At 42.7% G+C, this 22,917-nt stretch overlaps 1 protein-coding gene across 7 annotated transcripts in view; it reads right to left on the reverse strand.

Annotated features, from left to right (window-relative positions):
• Positions 1–20,937, reverse strand: part of LOC131500702 (phospholipid-transporting ATPase ABCA3-like) — a 186,887-nt gene extending 165,950 nt beyond the window's left edge. For 6 of the 7 annotated variants that reach the window (XR_009256433.1, XR_009256434.1, XM_058710040.1 and 3 more), the window contains exons 1-4: positions 20,764–20,937; positions 4,070–4,192; positions 3,332–3,400; positions 2,717–2,981 (exon numbers count right to left, since the gene is read on the reverse strand). Coding sequence is in view for 5 of the 7 variants with exons in the window: in XM_058710040.1 (XP_058566023.1) it covers positions 2,717–2,981; positions 3,332–3,391 (325 nt within the window). In the remaining 2 variants the exon portion in view is untranslated. The remainder of the gene's footprint in view (positions 1–2,716; positions 2,982–3,331; positions 3,401–4,069; positions 4,193–20,763) is intronic. The other variant, XM_058710038.1, reaches the window with a different exon arrangement.
• Positions 20,938–22,917: the final 1,980 nt, after the last annotated feature.

Below are 22,917 nucleotides of genomic sequence, written 5' to 3' on the forward strand. Positions count from 1 at the left end.
CCACCCCCAACTCCAGAAATCACGACTCTACTCTCTGTTTCTGTGAGCTCAGTATTTTTAGATAACACATGTAAGTGAGATTATAAAGTATTTGTCTTTCTGTGTCTGGCTTTTTTCACTTAGCATAATGTTCTCCAAACATAATACATATTGTTACAAGACAGGATCTCCTTCTTTTTTGTGATGGAATAATCACGTTTTCCTTATGCACTGATCTGCTGATGGACACTATGGTTGCTTCTATACCTTGGTTGATTGTAAATAATGCTGCAATGAATAATTATGGACTTACAAACCTTGAAAAAGGGAAATGCATAGGGTGAGTGCCATATTCACCCTGGTACTTTACCTGAACGCATTGGCAGAAAATTGTAGACTTACTGAGCTGAAGAAAAGAGATGAGAGCTCAGGCTGCCAAAATGGCTGGAACTTGAGAGGTAAACTTGCAAAGAGAGGAGAAGAGCATAGAAGTGAAAATCAGCTTGTAAATTCCTCTGAAGTCAGCAGCCAACTCCTGAACTGAGAATGTATAGGCTAAGACTCTTTGAAACCAAGGAGATAACAGCAGGTGGCAGGCTAAAATGCTGAGCAGGGATTTCATCAGGTACACAGTGCTGATGAAATAGAGAATATTAGCGTTCAAGCCCCACTAAGGTCGAGGAGCCTTCATAAATACTCCAGGCTTCCAGCTGACACCCTAGAAGAGCCATGCCCTAGAACACAGGATATGCTGCAAGAGTAAAGACAAAACTGAAACAGAGCCGCCCTTATGAAGCCTAAAACCAGACTTTGATGGAATCAAGTCACTCTGTCAGTACTCTAACAACCAACCAGAAGAAAAGTTAACCCTCAGGAGCCTCTGATGTTTATCCACAACACCTGTCATTTTATAAAAATATACAAAATATGCTATAAAACAGAACTCAATGACTTAAAGAGAAATAAATATATACAAGTAATCTAGATACCACAATTTTCCAGTTAAGGACTTTAAAAGTAACTATGGTTAATATAGTTAAAAAAGAGAGAACACTTCTCTGGTTACCTGAAATCTATTAAAAACAGGACAAGCGGGGGGCGCCTGGGTGGCGCAGTCGGTTAAGCGTCCGACTTCAGCCAGGTCACGATCTCACGGTCCGTGAGTTCGAGCCCCGCGTCAGGCTCTGGGCTGATGGCTCAGAGCCTGGAGCCTGTTTCAGATTCTGTGTCTCCCTCTCTCTCTGTCCCTCCCCCGTTCATGCTCTGTCTCTCTCTGTCCCAAAAATAAATAAACGTTGAAAAAAAAAAATTAAAAAAAAAAAAAAAAAAACAGGACAAGCGGAAATTCCAGAACAGAGAAATATTTTTAGAAAAAATTCAACAGAGAGATCACATGAGCTAATAGTTTCAAGACATATAAGCATAAAGAAATTTGGACATTGTATATAATGTTAAAGTAGATGTTTTATATCTATATATTTATATATAAAACACCTATTTCATACTAACAACACCTAGCTGGAAATGTAATACCTCTGTCAATAACTGACAGAATAAGCAGACAAAAACCAGTAAGAATACATATTTGAAAAGCATTATGATTAACTAACTTGACAACTTCGCCTGGGTAACATTTATAAAACACTACAAGCAAAACCCACAAAACACATGGTCTTTACAAATGTACATGGTACATTTTTCAAAATACACCATAAAGTGGGCATAAACAATTCTCAAAATTTCAAAGAACTGAAATCAAATATATTCTGATTCAAGGAAATTAAAATAGAAATGGAAAAAAAAAACGAGAAAGAGAACAACAAATTCCAAATGTTTTTAAGTAAAGTAATACATTTCTAAGAATCCCATGCATCAAAGATGAAATCAGAATGGAAATCAGGCAATATTCTGGGTAACCCAAAGTAGCTTCTAAGAGACTACGTTTATTGGGATATTTGTATTATATACTTCAAAGCTTATTGGGGATTTTGCATTCTTCTGCTTCACTGATGTTTTAAATAAGATATGTTTTGAGATGGCATCTGGTCTCAAGTTCCCTCAGATCCCTTGAGAGTCAAAAAAAGGCTGAAAAAAATATACTAGTTAAATAAATGTATGTATGTAAAAGGAAGGGGCACTAGAGGTATGCTCACCAAACTTTTGACAGTGTTTCTTTCTGGGGGAAAAGGAGAGAAATTGAGTTGAGAAGGCGGGGTAAGCTTACTGTGGGGCTTTTAAGATAATTCTATGTAGTTTAAGTCTTCTCTAAAGCATCTATATATGACTTGCACATTTTTATATGAACAATGTTTGAAATAACTGACCACAGAGCACACATCCAGAATGAGGGCTCATGCTTATGCTGTGCCTGTGTGTACCTTTGGTGCACATCATATACCTCCAGGGTTATACTTACCCAGGTTTAAGAAGCACAACCAGAAACCAGGATGACTTAGTATCAAAGAATTGGATAATAATCCAAAATAATATAAATTGATCATCTAATTTTTAAATATTACTATGTTTTGGGTTCTAGGAGAAAATATTTTTTTATGAATTTAACTCTCAAGTTTAACAAAGTCTGTAATATTATATCTAGGAGGGTACTCTCTGGTTATGAGGATATATCCTATAATGCTTTAGCTGGGAGAACAATGCCTGGCTAAAAGATTACATATGTGTCTTTACTGAAACCCAGTTTAATAATACATTTTTTCAAAAAACTTTAATTTCTAACCTGTGAAATTATAGTGTAAATCCCTCTTCACGTGGTCAACAATACTCTTCACCACAACACTTTTGGAAGGCACAAAAGCCAGTTCCCATGGACCAGGAGAAATCATGGGCATTCCAAGAAATGCAGGTAACTTATCAATAGGCTGAAGAGAGTAATTGAAAGGCCCATACTTCTTTATAGTCAAAATCTTGCGTGTTAACAGAAGCGTACCAGCAAATAGTAACGTCAGGGTGAATTCCACAAATAACGCCACCAGTCGCCGCCTCTAGGAGATGGAAAAAAAAAAGATTATGTTAATTGTCCTGTAAGTCCATTACCTCTGCAAATGCCTAATTCTTTTTTATTAAAAGACACTTCTTAAAAGAAGATATATAGATGGCAAAGAAGAACTCTATAGTAGCAATAGTTTCCTGGACTATCTGTTTTCTCTATTCTCCATGTCATTCTGCTATTATTTTACTCTGTGAGGACCCTTCACATTTGGAAGAGATACCCCCAGCTGTAGGACTGCGAAAAATTTAACAGTATAAATTGAAATGTAGTGATCAGGCTGTAAGAATTTTCACACTGTGGTCTCTTAGCTGTTGCAAAACTCCTATAGATAGCTCAACTTACCTTTAAAATAAAATTCTTCCACAGAAGAGCCATAAATTGGTAAACCCATGAGAAATCCATTCTTCAATTCTAAGGAGGGAGTAAAGATTTTTACTTAGATTTGAATTGTTTAATGTTTTAATCAAACTCAAAGGAGGACAGTAAGAAACAATAAGCACTTGAAATACTAGAGAAGCTGTTTATCCCTAAATCCCTACTCAGTATCTACCAGGTTTCTAATATGTATAAAACTTCAAGCACAAAACAAAGATCAGTATGTTATTGATGCAAGCTTCCAGGTAAATTTGACCAGTACCTTTCCCAATTATTATTAAGAAACAATACAAGAGAAAATAAATAATCACCATCAGCAAAAAGACAAAACGGTATGTGAAAATCACATCACAGCTATAAGCCCAAAATGCCACTCAACAAGTAGCAAGACTGAAAGTACTTCCATTAACAACATTGCTAGTAGGAGAAGATTCATTTTTATATTTAATGAACATTTGCTGAACATCTATTACGTGACATATTAAGTCACTTAGGTGTATAATGGGAAACATAGCAAAGGTTTTTATTTGTTATTTTATTAATAGGTTATTAACAACCCAGGATCTGAAATCAGACTATCTAGGTTGGTTCTCAGCTCTACCACTATCTGTGTGATCTTGAACACTTGACTTAAATTCTTGGAGTTACCAGAGAGAGAGCTACAATTCAGGGCCAGGAAGGGGAGACATTATTTTAGGACCTCACCTTATAAATAAAGATGAATGTGAAAGAAACTGGCCAGGGTCTGTGCAGGGACTGCACAATTTCAAATAATTTTAATCCTTGATACCAGATGAAGGTATCCTATATTGAAAATGCCTGTGGTACCTAGAACAAAAAATAAATAAATCCTCTCTGAAGAAAACTAATATTATCCTGGAGACTCAGCTATTTCTCCAAACAATTTTTCTGAATATAACATCTGGCACTCCTGACATCTGGGGTGGAATTGTCAGGAGCAAAATTTAAAATAAGTATGCTTACCATTTTCAAGGCAAAAAACATAGAAGGTTTAGAAATTCCACAAAAGGGCATTAGATTAGGATCTCAGAGGATGGGGGAAGCAGTGGTCCTAGACCTAAGCATAAAGCTAACCTATAAAACTAGTAGAAAACATATAGAAGAATATCTTTGTGGCCTTGTGGATACAGAGATTTCTTAAAGTAAATGAAAAAAAACTACAAGCCATAAAAAAGATCTTCATCAAAATCTAAAATTTTTGCTCCTCAAAGAATACCATCATGAAAATAGGAAAGAAAGCCATAAAAGGGGAAGATATTTCTAAAAATTTATTGACAAAAGACATATATAAGCATTGCTATAAGCCAATAATAAAAATATAACAACCCAAATTTTTAAAGTGGGAAATACACTCAAAAAGACATTTAAGCTAGAACAAACAATGCTAAAATTTGTATGGAACCACAAAAGACCCTGGATAGCCAAAGTAATGTTGAAAAAACTGAAGGCATCATAATTCTGGATGTTAGCCTGTTTACAAGGCTGTAATCATCAAGGCAATATGGTATTGGCACAAAAACAGACACATAGACCAATGCAATAGAATACAGAACCCAGAAATGGGCCCACAAACGTATGACCAACTAATCTTTGACAAAGCAGGATAAAGCATCCGATGGACAAAAGACAGTCCCGGGGCGCCTGGGTGGCGCAGTCGGTTAAGCGTCCGACTTCAGCCAGGTCACGATCTCGCGGTCCGTGAGTTCGAGCCCCGCGTCAGGCTCTGGGCTGATGGCTCGGAGCCTGGAGCCTGTTTCCGATTCTGTGTCTCCCTCTCTCTCTGACCCTCCCCCGTTCATGCTCTGTCTCTCTCTGTCCCAAAAAAAAAAAAAAAAAAATGTTGAAAAAAAAAATTAAAAAAAAAAAAGACAGTCTCTTTAGCAAATGGTGCCGGAGAACTAGACGGCAACATGCAGAAGAATGAAACTGGACCACTTTCTTACACCATACACAAAAATAAATTCAAAATAGATGAAAGACCTAAATGTGAGACAGGAAACCATCAAAATCCTATGAGAGAAAAGAAGCAGCAACCTCTGTGACCAGCCGCAGCAACTTCTTACTTGACAGGTCTCTGGAGGCAAGGGAAATAAAAGTAAAATTGAACTGTTGGGACCTCATCAAGATAAAAAGCTGCACAGTGAAGGAAAAAAATCAACGAAACTAAAAGACAACTTCAAAATGAGACAGATATTTGCAAAAGAAGATATATTGGATAAAATATCAAAAATCTATAAACATCAAACTCAACATACAAAAAAAAAATTCAGTGAAGAAATGGGCAGAAGGCATGAATAAACACTTTTCCAAAGACACCCAGATGGCTAACAGACACATGAAAAGACGCTCAACATCACTCATCATTGGAGAAATACAAATGAGATACCACCTTATACTTGTTAGAATGGCTAAATTTAACAACTTGGGAAAACAACAGATGTTGGCCAGGATGTGGAGAAAGGGGAACCCTCTTACACTGTTGGTGGGAATGCAAACTGTGCAGCACTCTGGAAAACAGCATGGAGGTTCCTCAAAAAATTAAAAAAGAACTACCCAATGACCCAACAATTGCAGTAGTAGGTATTTACCAGAAGATACAAAAATTCTGATTTGAAGGGCACAGGCACCCCAATGTTTATAGCAATGCTATCAACAATAGCTAAATTATGGAAAGAGCCCCAATGTCCATTAACTGATGAATGGATAAAGAAAATGTGGCATGTGTATACACACACACAGTATGGAATATTAGTTGGCAATTAAAAAGAATGAAATCTTGCCATTTTCAACAACGTGGATGGACCTACTTTGCTAAGCAAATTAAGTCAGTCAGAGATAGAAAAGTTATATGATATCACTCATATGTGGAATTTAAGAAACAAAACATGTAAACATCAGGAAGGGGAGGAAAAATAAAATAAAAGCAGAAAGGAAGGCAAACCATAAGAGACTCTTAAATAGGACAAACTTAGGGCTGCTAGATGGGAGGTTGGTGGGGCAATGGGCCAAATGGGTGATGGGCATTAAGGAGGGCACTCGGACGAACAGTAGGTGTCATATGTAAGTGATAAATCACTAGGTTCTACTCCTGAAAACAATAGTATACTGTATGCTAACTTTTTAAAAAGAATAAAGCTTCTATAAAGATCTAATTAATGAATAAGAGGTATGGTTTCCGGAGGAAGATGGCAGGGTAGGAGGACGATGGACTCACTGCGTCCTGCTGACCACTTAGATTCCACCCACATCTGCCTAAATAACCCAGAAAACCGCTAGAAGACTGGCAGAACGGACTCTCTGGAGCCAAGTGTAGACGAGAGGCTCACAGAAGAGGGTAGGAAGGGCGGAGAGGTGATGCGTGCTACATGCACTGGCGGGAGGGAGCTGGGGCGGTGGAGGGGCAGCCCGCCCAGCAAGGCAGAGCCCCTCAGTATGGCTTGAAAAAGCGGAGGGGCCGGAGTGTGTTCTGACAGCCAGCGGGACTTAACATCTGGAATATAATAAGTCAACAGCTCTGCTCCAAGAGCGGGAGGGCTAGAGGACAAAGGGAGGGAAAGTTGTTGAGCCTCGGAGGACAGAGCTCAGCTTGGCGGGGAACAAAGGCTCTTACCAGTGCCATCTCTCCCGCCCACCCCCCAGCCAAAATCCCTAAGGGAACTAGTTCCTGTCAAAGAACTTGCTTGCACCAAGCAAACAACCAACGCTGTGCTTCTGCGGATCCATCCCTCCGACGGGGCCGCCTCCCTCTCGGTGCCGCAGGGTCCCTCCTGAAGCGGACCACCGAAGGCAAAGCGAGCTGAGTCTGCTCCTCCTGCCCCTGTGCACCTTCCCGAGCTAATACGCCACCCGAGGATCCACCCGAGCTAATACGCCAGATCCCATCAAAGCAGCACCAGAAGCCTGGCAGTGTGGAAGTAGCCCAGACAGGGGCCATACCACTCCACAGTGAGTCCTGCCCCTGGGAGAGGGGAAGATAAGGTACACACCAGTCTGACTGTGGCCCCAGCGGTAGGCTGGGGGCAGACATCAGGTCTGACTGCGGCCCCACCCACCAATGCAAGTTACTCCAGACAGCACAGAGGAAGAGTCCTGCAGTTCCACGCCACTCCAGGGACTATCCAAAATGACGAAATGGAAGAATTCTCCTCAAAAGAAACTCCAGGAAGTAGCAACAGCTAACGAACTGATCAAAAACGACTTAAGCAATGTTAGAGAAAATGAATTTAAAATAATAGTCATAAAATTAATTGCTGGGCTTGAAAAAAGTATAGAGGACACCAGAGAATCTATTACTACAGAGACCAAGGGACTAAGAAACAGGAGAGCTAAAAAATGCTATTAATAAGCTGCAAAATAAAATGGAGTCGACCACAGCTCGGATTGAAGAGGCAGAGGAGAGAATAGGTGAATTAGAAGATAAAACTATGGAAAAAGAGGAAGCTGAGAAAAAGAGAGATAAAAAAATCCAGGAGTAGGAGGGGAGAATTAGAGAACTAAGTGATGCAATCAAATGCACAACATATGCATAATTGGGATTCCAGGGGAGGAAGAGAGAGAGAAAGGTGATGAAAGTGTACTTTAAGAAATCATAGGGGCGCCTGGGTGGCGCAGTCGGTTAAGCGTCCGACTTCAGCCAGGTCACGATCTCGCGGTCCGTGAGTTTGAGCCCCGCGTCAGGCTCTGGGCTGATGGCTCGGAGCCTGGAGCCTGTTTCCGATTCTGTGTCTCCCTCTCTCTCTGCCCCTCCCCCGTTCATGCTCTGTCTCTCTCTGTCCCAAAAATAAATAAAAAATGTTGAAAAAAAAAAAAAAAAAAAAAAAAGAAATCATAGCTGGGACCCTCCGGAAGATGGCGGCGTAGGAGGACGCTGGGCTCACCGCGCGTCCTGCTAATCACTTAGATTCCACCTACACTGCCTAAAGAACCCAGAAAACCGCCAGAGGATTAGCAGAACGGAGTCTCCGGAGCCAAGCGCAGACGAGAGGCCCACGGAAGAGGGTAGGAAGGGCGGCGAGGCGGTGCGCGCTCCACGGACTGGCGGGAGGGAGCCGGGGCGGAGGGGCGGCTCGCCGGCCAAGCAGAGCCCCCGAGTCGGGCTGGCAAAAGCGGAGGGGCCGGACGGACTGTGTTCCGACAGCAAGCGCGACTTAGCGTCTGGGAGGTCATAAGTTAACAGCTCTGCTCAGAAAGCGGGAAGGCTGGAGGACAAAGGGAGGGAGAGCTGCTGAGCCCCCGGACGGCAGAGCTCAGCTTGGCGGGGAACAAAGGCGCTCGCCAGCGCCATCTCCCCCGCCCATCCCCCCGCCAAAATCCCAAAGAGAACCAGTTCCTGCCAGGGAACTTGCTCGCTCCGCGCAAACACCCAACTCTGTGCTTCTGCGGAGCCAAACCTCTGGCAGCGGATCTGACTCCCTCCCGCTGCCACAGGGCCCCTCCTGAAGTGGATCACCTAAGGAGAAGCGAGCTAAGCCTGCCCCTCCCGCCCCCGTGCACCTTGCCTACCCACCCCAGCTAATACGCCAGCTCCCCAGCACCACAAGCCTGGCAGTGTGCAAGTAGACCAGACGGGCCACACCACCCCACAGTGAATCCCGCCCCTAGGAGAGGGGAAGAGAAGGCACACACCAGTCTGACTGTGGCCCCAGCGGTGGGCTGGGGGCAGACATCAGGACTGACTGCGGCCCCGCCCACCAACTCCAGTTATACACCACAGCACGGGGGAAGTGCCCTGCAGGTCCTCACCGCTCCAGGGACTATCCAAAATGACCAAACGGAAGAATTCCCCTCAGAAGAATCTCCAGGAAATAACAACAGCTAATGAACTGATCAAAAAGGACTTAAATAATATAACAGAAAGTGAATTTAGAATAATAGTCATAAAATTAATCGCTGGGCTTGAAAACAGTATACAGGACAGCAGAGAATCTCTTGCTACAGAGATCAAGGGACTAAGGAACAGTCACGAGGAGCTGAAAAACGCTTTAAACGAAATGCAAAACAAAATGGAAACCACGACGGCTCGGATTGAAGAGGCAGAGGAGAGAATAGGTGAACTAGAAGATAAAGTTATGGAGAAAGAGGAAGCTGAAAGAAAGAGAGATAAAAAAATCCAGGAGTATGAGGGGAAAATTAGAGAACTAAGTGATACACTAAAAAGAAATAATATACGCATAATTGGTATCCCAGAGGAGGAAGAGAGAGGGAAAGGTGCTGAAGGGGTACTTGAAGAAATTATAGCTGAGAACTTCCCTGAACTGGGGAAGGAAAAAGGCATTGAAATCCAAGAGGCACAGAGAACTCCCTTCAGACGTAACTTGAATCGATCTTCTGCACGACATATCATAGTGAAACTGGCAAAATACAAGGATAAAGAGAAAATTCTGAAAGCAGCAAGGGATAAACGTGCCCTCACATATAAAGGGAGACCTATAAGACTCGTGACTGATCTCTCCTTTGAAACTTGGCAGGCCAGAAAGGCTTGGCACGATATCTTCAGTGTGCTAAACAGAAAAAATATGCAGCCGAGAATCCTTTATCCAGCAAGTCTGTCATTTAGAATAGAAGGAGAGATAAAGGTCTTCCCAAACAAACAAAAACTGAAGGAATTTGTCACCACGAAACCAGCCCTACAAGAGATCCTAAGGGGGATCCTGTGAGACAAAGTACCAGAGACATCACTACAAGCATAAAACATACAGACATCACAATGACTCTAAACCCGTATCTTTCTATAATAACACTGAATGTAAATGGATTAAATGCGCCAACCAAAAGACATAGGGTATCAGAATGGATAAAAAAACAAGACCCATCTATTTGCTGTCTACAAGAGACTCATTTGAGATCTGAGGACACCTTTAGATTGAGAGTGAGGGGATGGAGAACTATTTATCATGCTACTGGAAGCCAAAAGAAAGCTGGAGTAGCCATACTTATATCAGACAAACTAGACTTTAAATTAAAGGCTGTAACAAGAGATGAAGAAGGGCATTATATAATAATTACAGGGTCTATCCATCAGGAAGAGCTAACAATTATAAATGTCTATGCGCCAAATACCGGAGCCCCCAGATATATAAAACAGTTACTCATAAACATAAGCAACCTTATTGATAAGAATGTGGTCATTGCAGGGGACTTTAACACCCCACTTACAGAAATGGATAGATCATCTAGACACACAGTCAATAAAGAAACAAGGGCCCTGAATGATACATTGGATCAGATGGACTTGACAGATATATTTAGAACTCTGCATCCCAAAGCAACAGAATATACTTTCTTCTCGAGTGCACATGGAACATTCTCCAAGATAGATCATATACTGGGTCACAAAACAGCCCTTCATAAGTTTACAAGAATTGAAATTATACCATGCATACTTTCAGACCACAATGCTATGAAGCTTGAAATCAACCACAGGAAAAAGTCTGGAAAACCTCCAAAAGCATGGAGGTTAAAGAACACCCTACTAACGAATGAGTGGGTCAACCAGGAAATTAGAGAAGAAATTAAAAAATATATGGAAACAAACGAAAATGAAAATACAACAATCCAAACTCTTTGGGACGCAGCGAAGGCAGTCCTGAGAGGAAAATACATTGCAATCCAGGCCTATCTCAAGAAACAAGAAAAATCCCAAATACAAAATCTAACAGCACACCTAAAGGAAATAGAAGCAGAACAGCAAAGGCAGCCTAAACCCAGCAGAAGAAGAGAAATCATAAAGATCAGAGCAGAAATAAACAATATAGAATCTAAAAAAACTGTAGAGCAGATCAACGAAACCAAGAGTTGGTTTTTTCAAAAAATAAACAAAATTGACAAACCTCTAGCCAGGCTTCTCAAAAAGAAAAGGGAGATGACCCAAATAGATAAAATCATGAATGAAAATGGAATTATTACAACCAATCCCTCAGAGATACAAACAATTATCAGGGAATACTATGAAAAATTATATGCCAACAAATTGGACAACCTTGAAGAAATGGACAAATTCCTAAACACCCACACTCTTCCAAAACTCAATCAGGAGGAAATAGAAAGCTTGAACAGACCCATAACCAGTGAAGAAATTGAATCGGTTATCAAAAATCTCCCAACAAATAAGAGTCCAGGACCAGATGGCTTCCCAGGGGAGTTCTACCAGACGTTGAAAGCAGAGATAATACCTATCCTTCTCAAGCTATTCCAAGAAATAGAAAGGGAAGGAAAACTTCCAGACTCATTCTATGAAGCCAGTATTACTTTGATTCCTAAACCAGACAGAGACCCAGCAAAAAAAGAGAACTACAGGCCCAAATCCCTGATGAATATGGATGCAAAAATTCTCAATAAGATACTAGCAAATCGAATTCAACAGCATATAAAAAGAATTATTCACCATGATCAAGTGGGATTCATTCCTGGGATGCAGGGCTGGTTCAACATTCGCAAATCGATCAACATGATACATCACATTAACAAAAAAAAAGAGAAGAACCATATGATCCTGTCAATCGATGCAGAAAAGGCCTTTGACAAAATCCAGCACCCTTTCTTAATAAAAACCCTTGAGAAAGTCGGGATAGAAGGAACATACTTAAAGATCATAAAAGCCATTTATGAAAAGCCCACAGCTAACATCATCCTCAATGGGGAAAAACTGAGAGCTTTTTCCCTGAGATCAGGAACACGACAGGGATGCCCACTCTCACCGCTGTTGTTTAATATAGTGCTGGAAGTTCTAGCATCAGCAATCAGACAACAAAAGGAAATCAAAGGCATCCAAATTGGCAAAGATGAAGTCAACCTTTCGCTTTTTGCAGATGACATGATATTATACATGGAAAATCCGATAGACTCCACCAAAAGTCTGCTAGAACTGATACATGAATTCAGCAAAGTTGCAGGATACAAAATCAATGTACAGAAATCAGTTGCATTCTTATACACTAACAATGAAGCAACAGAAAGACAAATAAAGAAACTGATCCCATTCACAATTGCACGAAGAAGCATAAAATACCTAGGAATAAATCTAACCAAAGATGTAAAAGATCTGTATGCTGAAAACTATGAAAGCTTATGCAGGTAATTGAAGAAGATATAAAGAAATGGAAAGACATTCCCTGCTCATGGATTGGAAGAATAAATATTGTCAAAATGTCAATACTACCCAAAGCTATCTACACATTCAATGCAATCCCAATTAAAATTGCACCAGCATTCTTCTTGAAACTAGAACAAGCAATCCTAAAATTCATATGGAACCACAAAAGGCCCCGAATAGCCAAAGTAATTTTGAAGAAGAAGACCAAAGCAGGAGGCATCACAATCCCAGACTTTAGCCTCTACTACAAAGCTGTCATCATCAAGACAGCATGGTATTGGCATAAAAACAGACACATAGACCAATGGAATCGAATAGAAACCCCAGAACTAGACCCACAAACGTATGGCCAACTCATTTTTGACAAAGCAGGAAAGAACATCCAATGGAAAAAAGACAGTCTCTTTAACAAATGGTGCTGGGAGAACTGGACAGCAACATGCAGAAGGTTGAAACTAGACCACTTTCTCACACCATTCACAAAAATAAACTCAAAATGGATAAAGGACCTGAATGTGAGACAGGAAACCATCAAAACCTTAGAGGAGAAAGCAGGAAAAGACCTCTCTGACCTCAGCCGTAGCAATCTCTTACTCGGCACATCCCCAAAGGCAAGGGAATTAAAAGCAAAAGTGAATTACTGGGACCTTATGAAGATAAAAAGCTTCTGCACAGCAAAGGAAACAACCAACAAAACTAAAAGGCAACCAACGGACTGGGAAAAGATATTTGCAAATGACACATCGGACAAAGGGCTAGTATCCAAAATCTATAAAGAGCTCATCAAACTCCACACCCGAAAAACAAATAACCCAGTGAAGAAATGGGCAGAAAACATGAATAGACACTTCTCTAAAGAAGACATCCGGATGGCCAACAGGCACATGAAAAGATGTTCAACGTCGCTCCTCATCAGGGAAATACAAATCAAAACCACACTCAGATACCACCTCACGCCAGTCAGAGTGGCCAAAATGAAGAAATCAGGAGACTATAGATGCTGGAGAGGATGTGGAGAGACGGGAACCCTCTTGCACTGTTGGTGGGAATGCAAATTGGTGCAGCCGCTCTGGAAAGCAGTGTGGAGGTTCCTCAGAAAATTAAAAATAGACCTACCCTATGACCCAGCAATAGCACTGCTAGGAATTTATCCAAGGGATACAGGAGTACTGATGCATAGGAGCACTTGTACCCCAATGTTTATAGCAGCACTGTCAACAATAGCCAAATTATGGAAAGAGCCTAAATGTCCATCAACTGATGAATGGATAAAGAAATTGTGGTTTATATACACAATGGAGTACTACGTGGCAATGAGAAAAAATGAAATATGGCCTTTTGTAGCAACGTGGATGGAACTGGAGAGTGTGATGCTAAGTGAAATAAGCCATACAGAGAAAGACAGATACCATATGGTTTCACTCTTATGTGGATCCTGAGAAACGTAACAGAAACCCATGGGGGAGGGGAAGGGAAAAAAAAAAAAGAGGTTAGAGTGGGAGAGAGCCAAAGCATAAGAGACTGTTAAAAACTGAGAACAAACTGAGGGTTGATGGGGGGTGGGAGGGAGGGCAGGGTGGGTGATGGGTATTGAGGAGGGCACCTTTTGGGATGAGCACTGGGTGTTGTATGGAAACCAATTTGACAGTAAATTTCATATATTAAAAAAAAAATAAAAATAAATAAATAAATAAATAAATAAATAAATAAATAAAAAGAAATCATAGCTGAGAACTTCCCTGATCTGGGGAAGGAAAAAGGCATTGAAATCCAAGAGGCACAGAGAACTCCCTTCAGACGTAACTTGAATTGATCTTCCTCATGACATATCATAGTGAAACTGGCAAAATACAAGGATAAAGAGAACATTCTGAAAGCAGCTAGGGATAAACATGCTCTAACATATAAAGGGAGACCAATAAGACTAGTGACAGATTTATCTACTGAAACTTGGCAGGCCAGAAAGGAATGGCAGGAAATCTTCAATGTGATGAACAGAAAAAAAAAAATATGCAGCCAAAAATCCTCTATCCAGCAAATCTGTTATTTAGAATAGAAGGAGAGATAAAGGTCTTCCCAAACAAACAAAAACTGAAGGAATTCGTCACCACTACACCAGCCCTACAAGAGATCCTAAGGGGGATCCTGTGAGACAAGGTACCAGAGATATCACTACAAGCATGAAACCTACAGATATCACGATGACTCTAAACCCGTATCTTTCAGTAATAACACTGAATGCAAATGGACTAAATGCTCCAACCAAAAGACATAGGGTATCAGAATGGATAAAAGAACAAGACCCATCTATTTGCTGTCTACAAGAGACTCATTTTAGACCTGAGGAAACCTTCAGATTGAAAATGAGGGGATGGAGAACTATTTACCATGCTACTGGAAGTCAAAAGAAAGCTGGAGTAGCCATACTTACGTCAGACAAACTTGACTTTAAATTAAAGGCTGTAACAAGAGATGAAGAAGGGCATTATATAATAATTACAGGGTCTATCCATCAGGAAGAGCTAACGATTATAAATGTCTATGTGCCGAATACGGAGCCCCCAAATATATAAAGCAATTAATCACAAACATAAGCAACCTTATTGATAAGAATGTGCTAATTGTGGGGAATTTAATACCTCACTTACAACAATGGATAGATCATCTAGTCACAGGATCAATAAAGAAACAAGGGCCCTGAATGATACATTGGACCAGATGAACTTGACAGATATATTTAGAAGTCTGCATCCCAAAGCAACAGAATATACTTTCTTCTCGAGTGTACATGGACATTCTCCAAGATAGATCACATACAGGGTCACAAAATAGCCCTTCATCAGTATACAAGAATTGAGATCATACCATGCATACTTTAGGACCACAATGCTGTGAAACTTGAAGTCAACCACAGGAAAAAGTCTGGAAAACCTCCAAAAGCATGGAGGTTAAAGAACACCCTGGTAAAGAACCAATGGTCAACCAGGCAATTAGAGAAGAAATTAAAAAATATATGGAAACAATGGGGCGCCTGGGTGGCTCAGTCGGTTAAGCGTCCGACTTCGGCTCAGGTCATGATCTCACAGCTCGTGAGTTTGAGCCCCGCGTCCAGCTCTGTGCTGACAGCTCAGAGCCTGGAGCCTGTTTCCGATTCTGTGTCTCCCTCTCTCTGACCCTCCCCCGTTCATCCTCTGTCCCTCTCTGTCTCAAAAGTAAATAAACATTAAAAAAAATTAAAAAAAATATATGGAAACAAACGAAAATGAAAATACAACAATCCAAACGCTTTGGGATGCAGCGAAGGCAGTCCTGAGAGGAAAATACATTGCAATCCAGGCCTATCTCAAGAAACAAGAAAAATCCCAAATACAAAATCTAACAGTACGCCTAAAGGAAATAGAAGCAGAGCAGCAAAGACACCCCAAACCCAGCAGAGGAAGAGAAATAATAAAGATCATAGCAGAAATAAACAATATTGAATCTAAAAAAACTGTAGAGCAGATCAATGAAACCAAGAGTTGGTTTTTTGAAAAAATAAACACAGCTGGTAAACCTCTGGCCAGGCTTCTCAAAGAGAAAAGGGAGATGACCCAAATAGATAAAATCAGGAATGAAAATGGAATTAGTACAACCAATCCCTCAGAAATACAAGCAATTATCAGGAAATACCAGGAAAAATTATATGCCAACAAATTGGACAACCTGGAAGAAATGGACAAATTCCTAAACACCCACACGCTTCCAAAACTCAATCAGGAGGAAATAGAAAGCCTGAACAGACCCATAACCAGCAAAGAAATTGAATCAGTTATCAAAAATCTCCCAACAAATAAGAGCCCAGGAACAGATGGCTTCCCAGGATGGTTCTACTAGACGTTGAAAGCAGAGATAATACCTATCCTTCTCAAGCTATTCCAAAAAACAGAAAGGGAAGGAAAACTTCCAGACTCATTCTATGAAGCCAGTATTACTTTGATTCCTAAACCAGACAGAGACCCAGTAAAAAAAGAGAACTACAGGCCAATATCCCTGATGAATATGGATGCAAAAATTCTCAATAAGATACTAGCAAATCGAATTCAATGGCATATAAAAAGAATTAATCACCATGATCAAGTGGGATTCATTCCTGGGATTCAGGGCTGGTTCAGCATTCACAAATCAATCAGCGTGATACATCACATTAATAAAAGAAAAGATAAGAACCATATGATCCTGTCAATCGATGCAGAAAAAGCATTTGACAAAATTCAGCATCCTTTCTTAATAAAAACTCTCGAGAAAGTTGGGATAGAAGGAACATACTTAAAGATCATAAAAGCCATTTATGAAAAGCCTACAGCTAATATCATCCTCAATGGGGAAAAACTGAGAGCTTTTTTCCTGAGATCAGGAACACGACAGGGATGTCCACTCTCACCGCTGCTGTGTAACATAGTGTTGGAAGTGCTAGCATCAGCAATCAGACAACAAAAGGAAATCAAAGGCATCAAAATTGGCAAAGATGAAGTCAACCTTTCACTTTTTGCAGATGACATGATATTATACATGGAAAATCCGATAGACTCCACCGAAAGTCCGCTACAACTGATACATGAATTTAGCAAAGTTGCAGGATACAAAATCAATGTACAGAAATCAGTTGCATTCTTATACACTAATAATGAAGCAACAGAAAGACAAATAAAGAAACTGGTCCCATTCACAATTGCACCAAGAAGCATAAAATATTTAGGGATAAATCTAACCAAAATGTACAAAATCTGTATGCTGAAAACTATAGAAAGCTTAGGAAGGAAATTGAAGAAGATATAAAGAAATGGAAAGACATTCCCTGCTCATGGATTGGAAGAATAAGTATTGTCAAAATGTCAATACTACCCAAAGCTATCTACACATTCAATGCAATCCCAATCAAAATTGCACTAGCATTCTTCTCGAACCTAGAACAAGCGATCCTAAAATTCATATGGAACCACAAAAGGCCCCGAATAGCCAAAGTAATTTTGAAGAAGAAGACCAAAGCAGGAGACATCATAATCCCAGACTTTAGCCTCTACTACAAAGCTGTCATCATCAAGACAGCATGGTATTGGCACAAAAACAGACACATAGACCAATGGAATAGAATAGAAACCCCAGAACTAGACCCACAAACGTATGGCCAACTCATCTTTGACAAAGCAGGAAAGAATATCCAATGGAAAAAAGACAGTCTCTTTAACAAATGGTGCTGGGAGAACTGGACAGCAACATGCAGAAGGTTGAAACTAGACCACTTTCTCACACCATTCACAAAAATAAACTCAAAATGGATGAAGCTCCTGAATGTGAGACAGGAAACCATCAAAACCCTAGAGGAGAAAGCAGGAAAAGACCTCTCTGACCTCAGCCGTAGCAATTTATTACTTGACACATCCCCAAAGGCAAGGGAATTAAAAGCAAAAATGAACTATTGGTACCTCATGAAGATAAAAAGCTTCTGCACAGCAAAGAAAACAACCAACAAAACTAAAAGGCAACCAACGGAATGGGAAAAGATATTTGCAAATGACATATCTGACAAAGGGCTAGTATCCAAAATCTATAAAGAGCTCACCAAACTCCACACCCGAAAAACAAATAATCCAGTGAAATGGGCAGAAAACATGAATAGACACTTCTCTAAAGAAGACATCCGGATGGCCAACAGGCACATGAAAAGATGCTCAACATCGCTCCTCATCAGGGAAATACAAATCAAAACCACACTCAGATATCACCTCACGCCAGTCAGAGTGGCCAAAATGAACAAATCAGGAGATTATAGATGCTGGAGAGGATGTGGAGAAACGGGAACCCTCTTTCACTGTTGGTGGGAATGCAAACTGGTGCAGCCACTCTGGAAAACAGTGTGGAGGTTCCTCAGAAAATTAAAAATAGACCTACTCTATGACCCAGCAGTAGCACTGCTAGGAATTTACCCAAGGGATACAGGAGTACTGATGCATAGGGGCACTTGTACCCCAATGTTTACAGCAGCACTCTCAACAATAGCCAAATTATGGAAAGAGCATAAATGTCCATCAACTGATGAATGGATAAAGAAATTGTGGTTTATATACACAATGGAGTACTACGTGGCAATGAGACAGAACGAAATATGGTTCTTTGTAGCAACGTGGATGGAACTGGAGAGTGTGATGCTAAGTGAAATAAGCCATACAGAGAAAGACAGATACCATATGTTTTCACTCTTATGTGGATCCTGAGAAACTGAACAGAAGACCATGGGGGAGGGGAAGGAAAAAAAAGAGGTTAGAGTGGGAGAGAGCCAAAGCATAAGAGACTCTTAAAAAGTGAGAACAAACTGAGGGTTGATGTGGGGTGGGGGGGTGGTGGGTGATGGTATGGAGGAGCGCACCTTTTGGGATGAGCACTGCGTGTTGTATGGAAACCAATTTGACAATAAATTTCATATAAAAAAAAGAAAAAGAGGTACAAATATCCGGTTACCAAAGGAAAAAAAAAAGATCTAAGTAATTAATTAATTATAACCCAGAGGTTTCCTTCCTTTTAAATCTTCTGCCTACTTTACATTCAATGAGGTGACCAAGAAGGCTTGTCTGTTACTCTGAGCTGGACCAACGTTTAGAAAGGCTCTTCTGGCTCTAGGTCCTAACCACCCTTTTCTTTGAACATGTGCTTTAGAAAACTTGTAATTATACATCCTTTCTCTGCTTAAAATACAGATAACCCTTTTTTACAAGCCTCTTTCCTGTTTTACAACCCCAAACTGCCTTTCTGAAGGACCTGGGAGTCATCCTTTGACACGTAATCCTCAAGGAAGATAACACCCCTATTGCCAGTCTCTGTGCGAGGGGGGGAGCTAGCTTCCAACAGGCACCAATCAGCAGACACAGATGGCCTCATCAGAGAACCACATGGGCAAACTCAGGAAGCTACTCAAGGTGTTCTCCTGGTCAACCTTCCCTCCAACTTTTCCAACTTTCCCACTGTCTCACCTCAGTCCACAAACACCTTCCCACCCTTTGTTTCAGCAGAGTTGAGCTCAGACTGAGTTCTGGCCTCTCTTCCCTGCTCCGGTAGCCTCGCATAAAGTCTTCCTTGCCTGTTTTACTTCGTCCAGTGCAATTTTTGCTTTGACAGAAGAAAACTAAGACAACGTGAGCTTCCTGCAGCACTTAACTTCCATACCCCTTCTATTTATTGAACACTTACTGTGTTCTGTCAGTTGAAATAGTCTAGTCACCCTGAGAGATGGGTACGCATAATATCCAGGTTCTTTCAGACAAGGAAACCCAGGCCTTGTGAAGTCAAAGTTTACCTTGGGTCATTGCTATAATCTGACTGTCTGGGTCCTCCCCTCCTCCCCAGATTCTTATGCTGAAATCCAAACCCGGATGTGATGGTATCAGGATGAGGGACATTGGGCACGTGATTAGGCCATGAGGATGGAGCCCCGATGAATGGGATTAGTGCCCATATTATAAGACAGGGCCCCAGAGAGCTCCCCTGCTTCCTCCACCATGTGAAGGACACAGTGACAAGATGCCTGTCTATGCATCAGAAATCAGGCTCTCACCACACACTGAATCTCACGGACCTCTGAGCTGAGACTTCCCAGCCTCCAGAACTGTGAGAAATACATTTGGGTGGCCCAGCCCACGGTAGGTATTCTATTACAGCAGCCCCAGCTGACTGGGACAGTCACACAGCAAGTCAATTCTGGACACCCAGCCCTAGACCCAAAACATGTGCCTCCAGACCCCTGGCTTTCAAATCTGAAAGCAACCAAAATAAAATTCTGTTTGTTTAATGTGTTCCCATTAGCTTCTCTGTGTGTCTTGGGGTCCAGAGAAGTGTCTCCTACTTCATGTGCTTGTTTTGGCACTTTCTCCTCCCTGGGAAGTCCGGGATGCATTCCCCAGAGCAGGGGCACTTGGAGAGGAAAAGGAAGGGAGTGAGGTCCAGTGAGGGACATGCAAAACTACAGGATGGAGGGTCAACGCTGGGTGTGGCGCCGAGCGGCGAGCGACATTAGACAGCGAGGTACGGGGAATATTATATATGTTACATACAACGGGCTTTGGAGGGGGCAGAAAGGGTTGTGGACGGTTTTAGTGTATTGGGGCTTTTGGGGGTGTTGGGGGGTTCGCACTTTCCAGCTCTGCACTCAACAGTGCGGCCAGGGGGTGGGCCTCCGGGGAAGTCCAGGAGGCCCACCCTCCGCTTCCCCGGGGGAATCTGGAGAGACACCACCAGGGCGGGGTGGTCCCACACTCACCGCTCGGGCCTCGAAACCGCCACTACTACACCTGCGCCTCCGCCGCTGAGGGACGCGGGTCACCGGGCGCGGCGCCTCCTCCCAACGCCTTCGCCAACCGCCCAGTTGCCTGCCGGCCCCGCGAGCAGGTCAGCGGCCATGGACCCTTCCTCGCGCATGCGCGCACGCCCCCACTCCCTAGCCTGCCCCCTCCTCCCTGCAGCCCCGGCGCCGTCCCGCTTCGCCACCGGGCCCACACGCGCCTCCCTGCCCCCTGCGCGCACTGGACCCTCCTCCCGGGACCCCTTAGAGCGTGGGGCCCCACCCAGCACTGCCCGAGGCCCCCAGACCCTCAGGGCCCTACCTCGGGGCCCGTGCGCTTGCCCCCAGGCTCTCTGCCTCTAGACCCCTCTGGACCACCCCACCACCCTCCAACTCTCGCGGGCTCCCCTCTCCCTCAAGTGTATGGTCACCTCAGCGGGCCAGTAGCTCGTGGCAGGAAGTTGGGAGAGATTCAGTGGCCGCCCTCTAGGGTCTGTGGGCGGCAGCACAGAACTTGCAGAGGTTCCCCCGCTCGGGGGCCCGCAAGCCTGCTGCGGGGGCCACTCGCAGCCCCCGACGTGGGGCGACTCTGGCGTAAGGCGCGCGGTCCTCGAGTCCAGCTCCCCAGCGAGCGCCGCCTGCGCCTCGACACGTGGGCGCTCTGCGCGTTGTGACTCCCACGGCGTCCTCTCCACGCGCTTCCCCGACCCGCCAGCCACTCAGGGGGCCCCACGTCCCGACCTCTCTCCTGCTCCACAGATTCGTCAGTGGTCGCTTCTCTTGGCGGACCCCACCCCAGTACCCACCTTCGGTGTAGCTTAAGCGTTGCCAGGCAGGTTCTGAATTCTGCCCGAGGCAAATCTCTTCCCTACCCCGCCAGGGATCGGGTTCTGGCCTCCAGGCAGCAAATGGAATTGGGTTCTTGAACTGTCAGGTTAAGCTTGGTCAGGAGAGGGTGCTGGCGGGGTTACAGGACCAAAGGCTGCTGCTCCGGGTTCAGGTGTTTTCTCTTGATTGTTGCTCTCCCCTTGCTGCCAGCAGCAGGTGTGGAGGACATTTCTGGGCATTCACCTCCCCCGACCCCCATTAACCGTGGATTCTCAGTGACTCCGGCAGGTGCCCCTGCCTAGCACCAGCCTGCCAACAACCACAGAGAAGAGTTTCCTGCTTGCTAGATCCAGCCACAGTTCCTTGCTGGCTAGCCTAGGCAGCCTGTAACTATGGGGTGTTTCCTGCTTGCTCAGCAGGTGTGGAACAGCCTTGACCCAGGGCCAAGAAACTTCTCCACCATCAAGTAAGCCCCAAGTGCACTTTCTCCAAGACCTGAATCTCAGCCTTGGGGAAGGGTCCTCTTCCATGGTATTTGGGTATTTTCTTCAGCCATAGTCTATTCTTGAGAGTTCTTTGTACCTCCTTACAGCCATCGCCCTATTATAGTTACTAATTCTTTTAACTTTCCCTGTTCAAATTGCTGTGTGGTTTTCTGGCTCCTAATAGGGACACTGACAGGTGTTCCTGCTTGCTTGCTGGGTGACCCTGGGTAAATCCCTTAACCCCTCTGAGGCTCCATGTACAATGAGGATAATAGCAGCAGAGTTTTGTAGTAGTATTAAATGATGTAATACATGTAAAGTGCTTAGTAGAGGAAGTGACACAATTTTTTGTTTGTTTATTGCTGGAAGATTAAAGGTGGGTTGAGAAATAGGCAGAGTCAGTGAAAAAGACTACCTGACTAAAGGAATTTTTTAAAGGGATCATTAATAAAGACTGCTGGGAGATGAGATGCAACTAAGAGCTTAATCAAGTGAGGTTCCTCTCCCTTTTTAAAGATGGCCAGCCTGGGAAACAACTTTTGCAATAACTGAAATCACATGTCAGAGATCTATGGGTGGTGTTGGTTGGAAACCACAGAAAGTTATTTTATAGCTAAAACCAATAAAACAGAATAGTTTCTGGATATCACTTTTATTACTCACAGTATCCAAATGAGGATATAAAAACCTTTGTCCCCAAACAACCCCAAAATAGAAAAGCTTCAGTGACTCTTTCCATCTTGTAATTTCAGGAGAATCATCCTCCCTTCTGCTCATCTGCCCAAGAGTCTAGAGAACTGATTCGCTTTCTCTCTCTCTC

Source organism: Neofelis nebulosa, chromosome 18 (assembly GCF_028018385.1).
Source record: "Neofelis nebulosa isolate mNeoNeb1 chromosome 18, mNeoNeb1.pri, whole genome shotgun sequence".
NCBI lineage: Eukaryota > Metazoa > Chordata > Mammalia > Carnivora > Felidae > Neofelis > Neofelis nebulosa.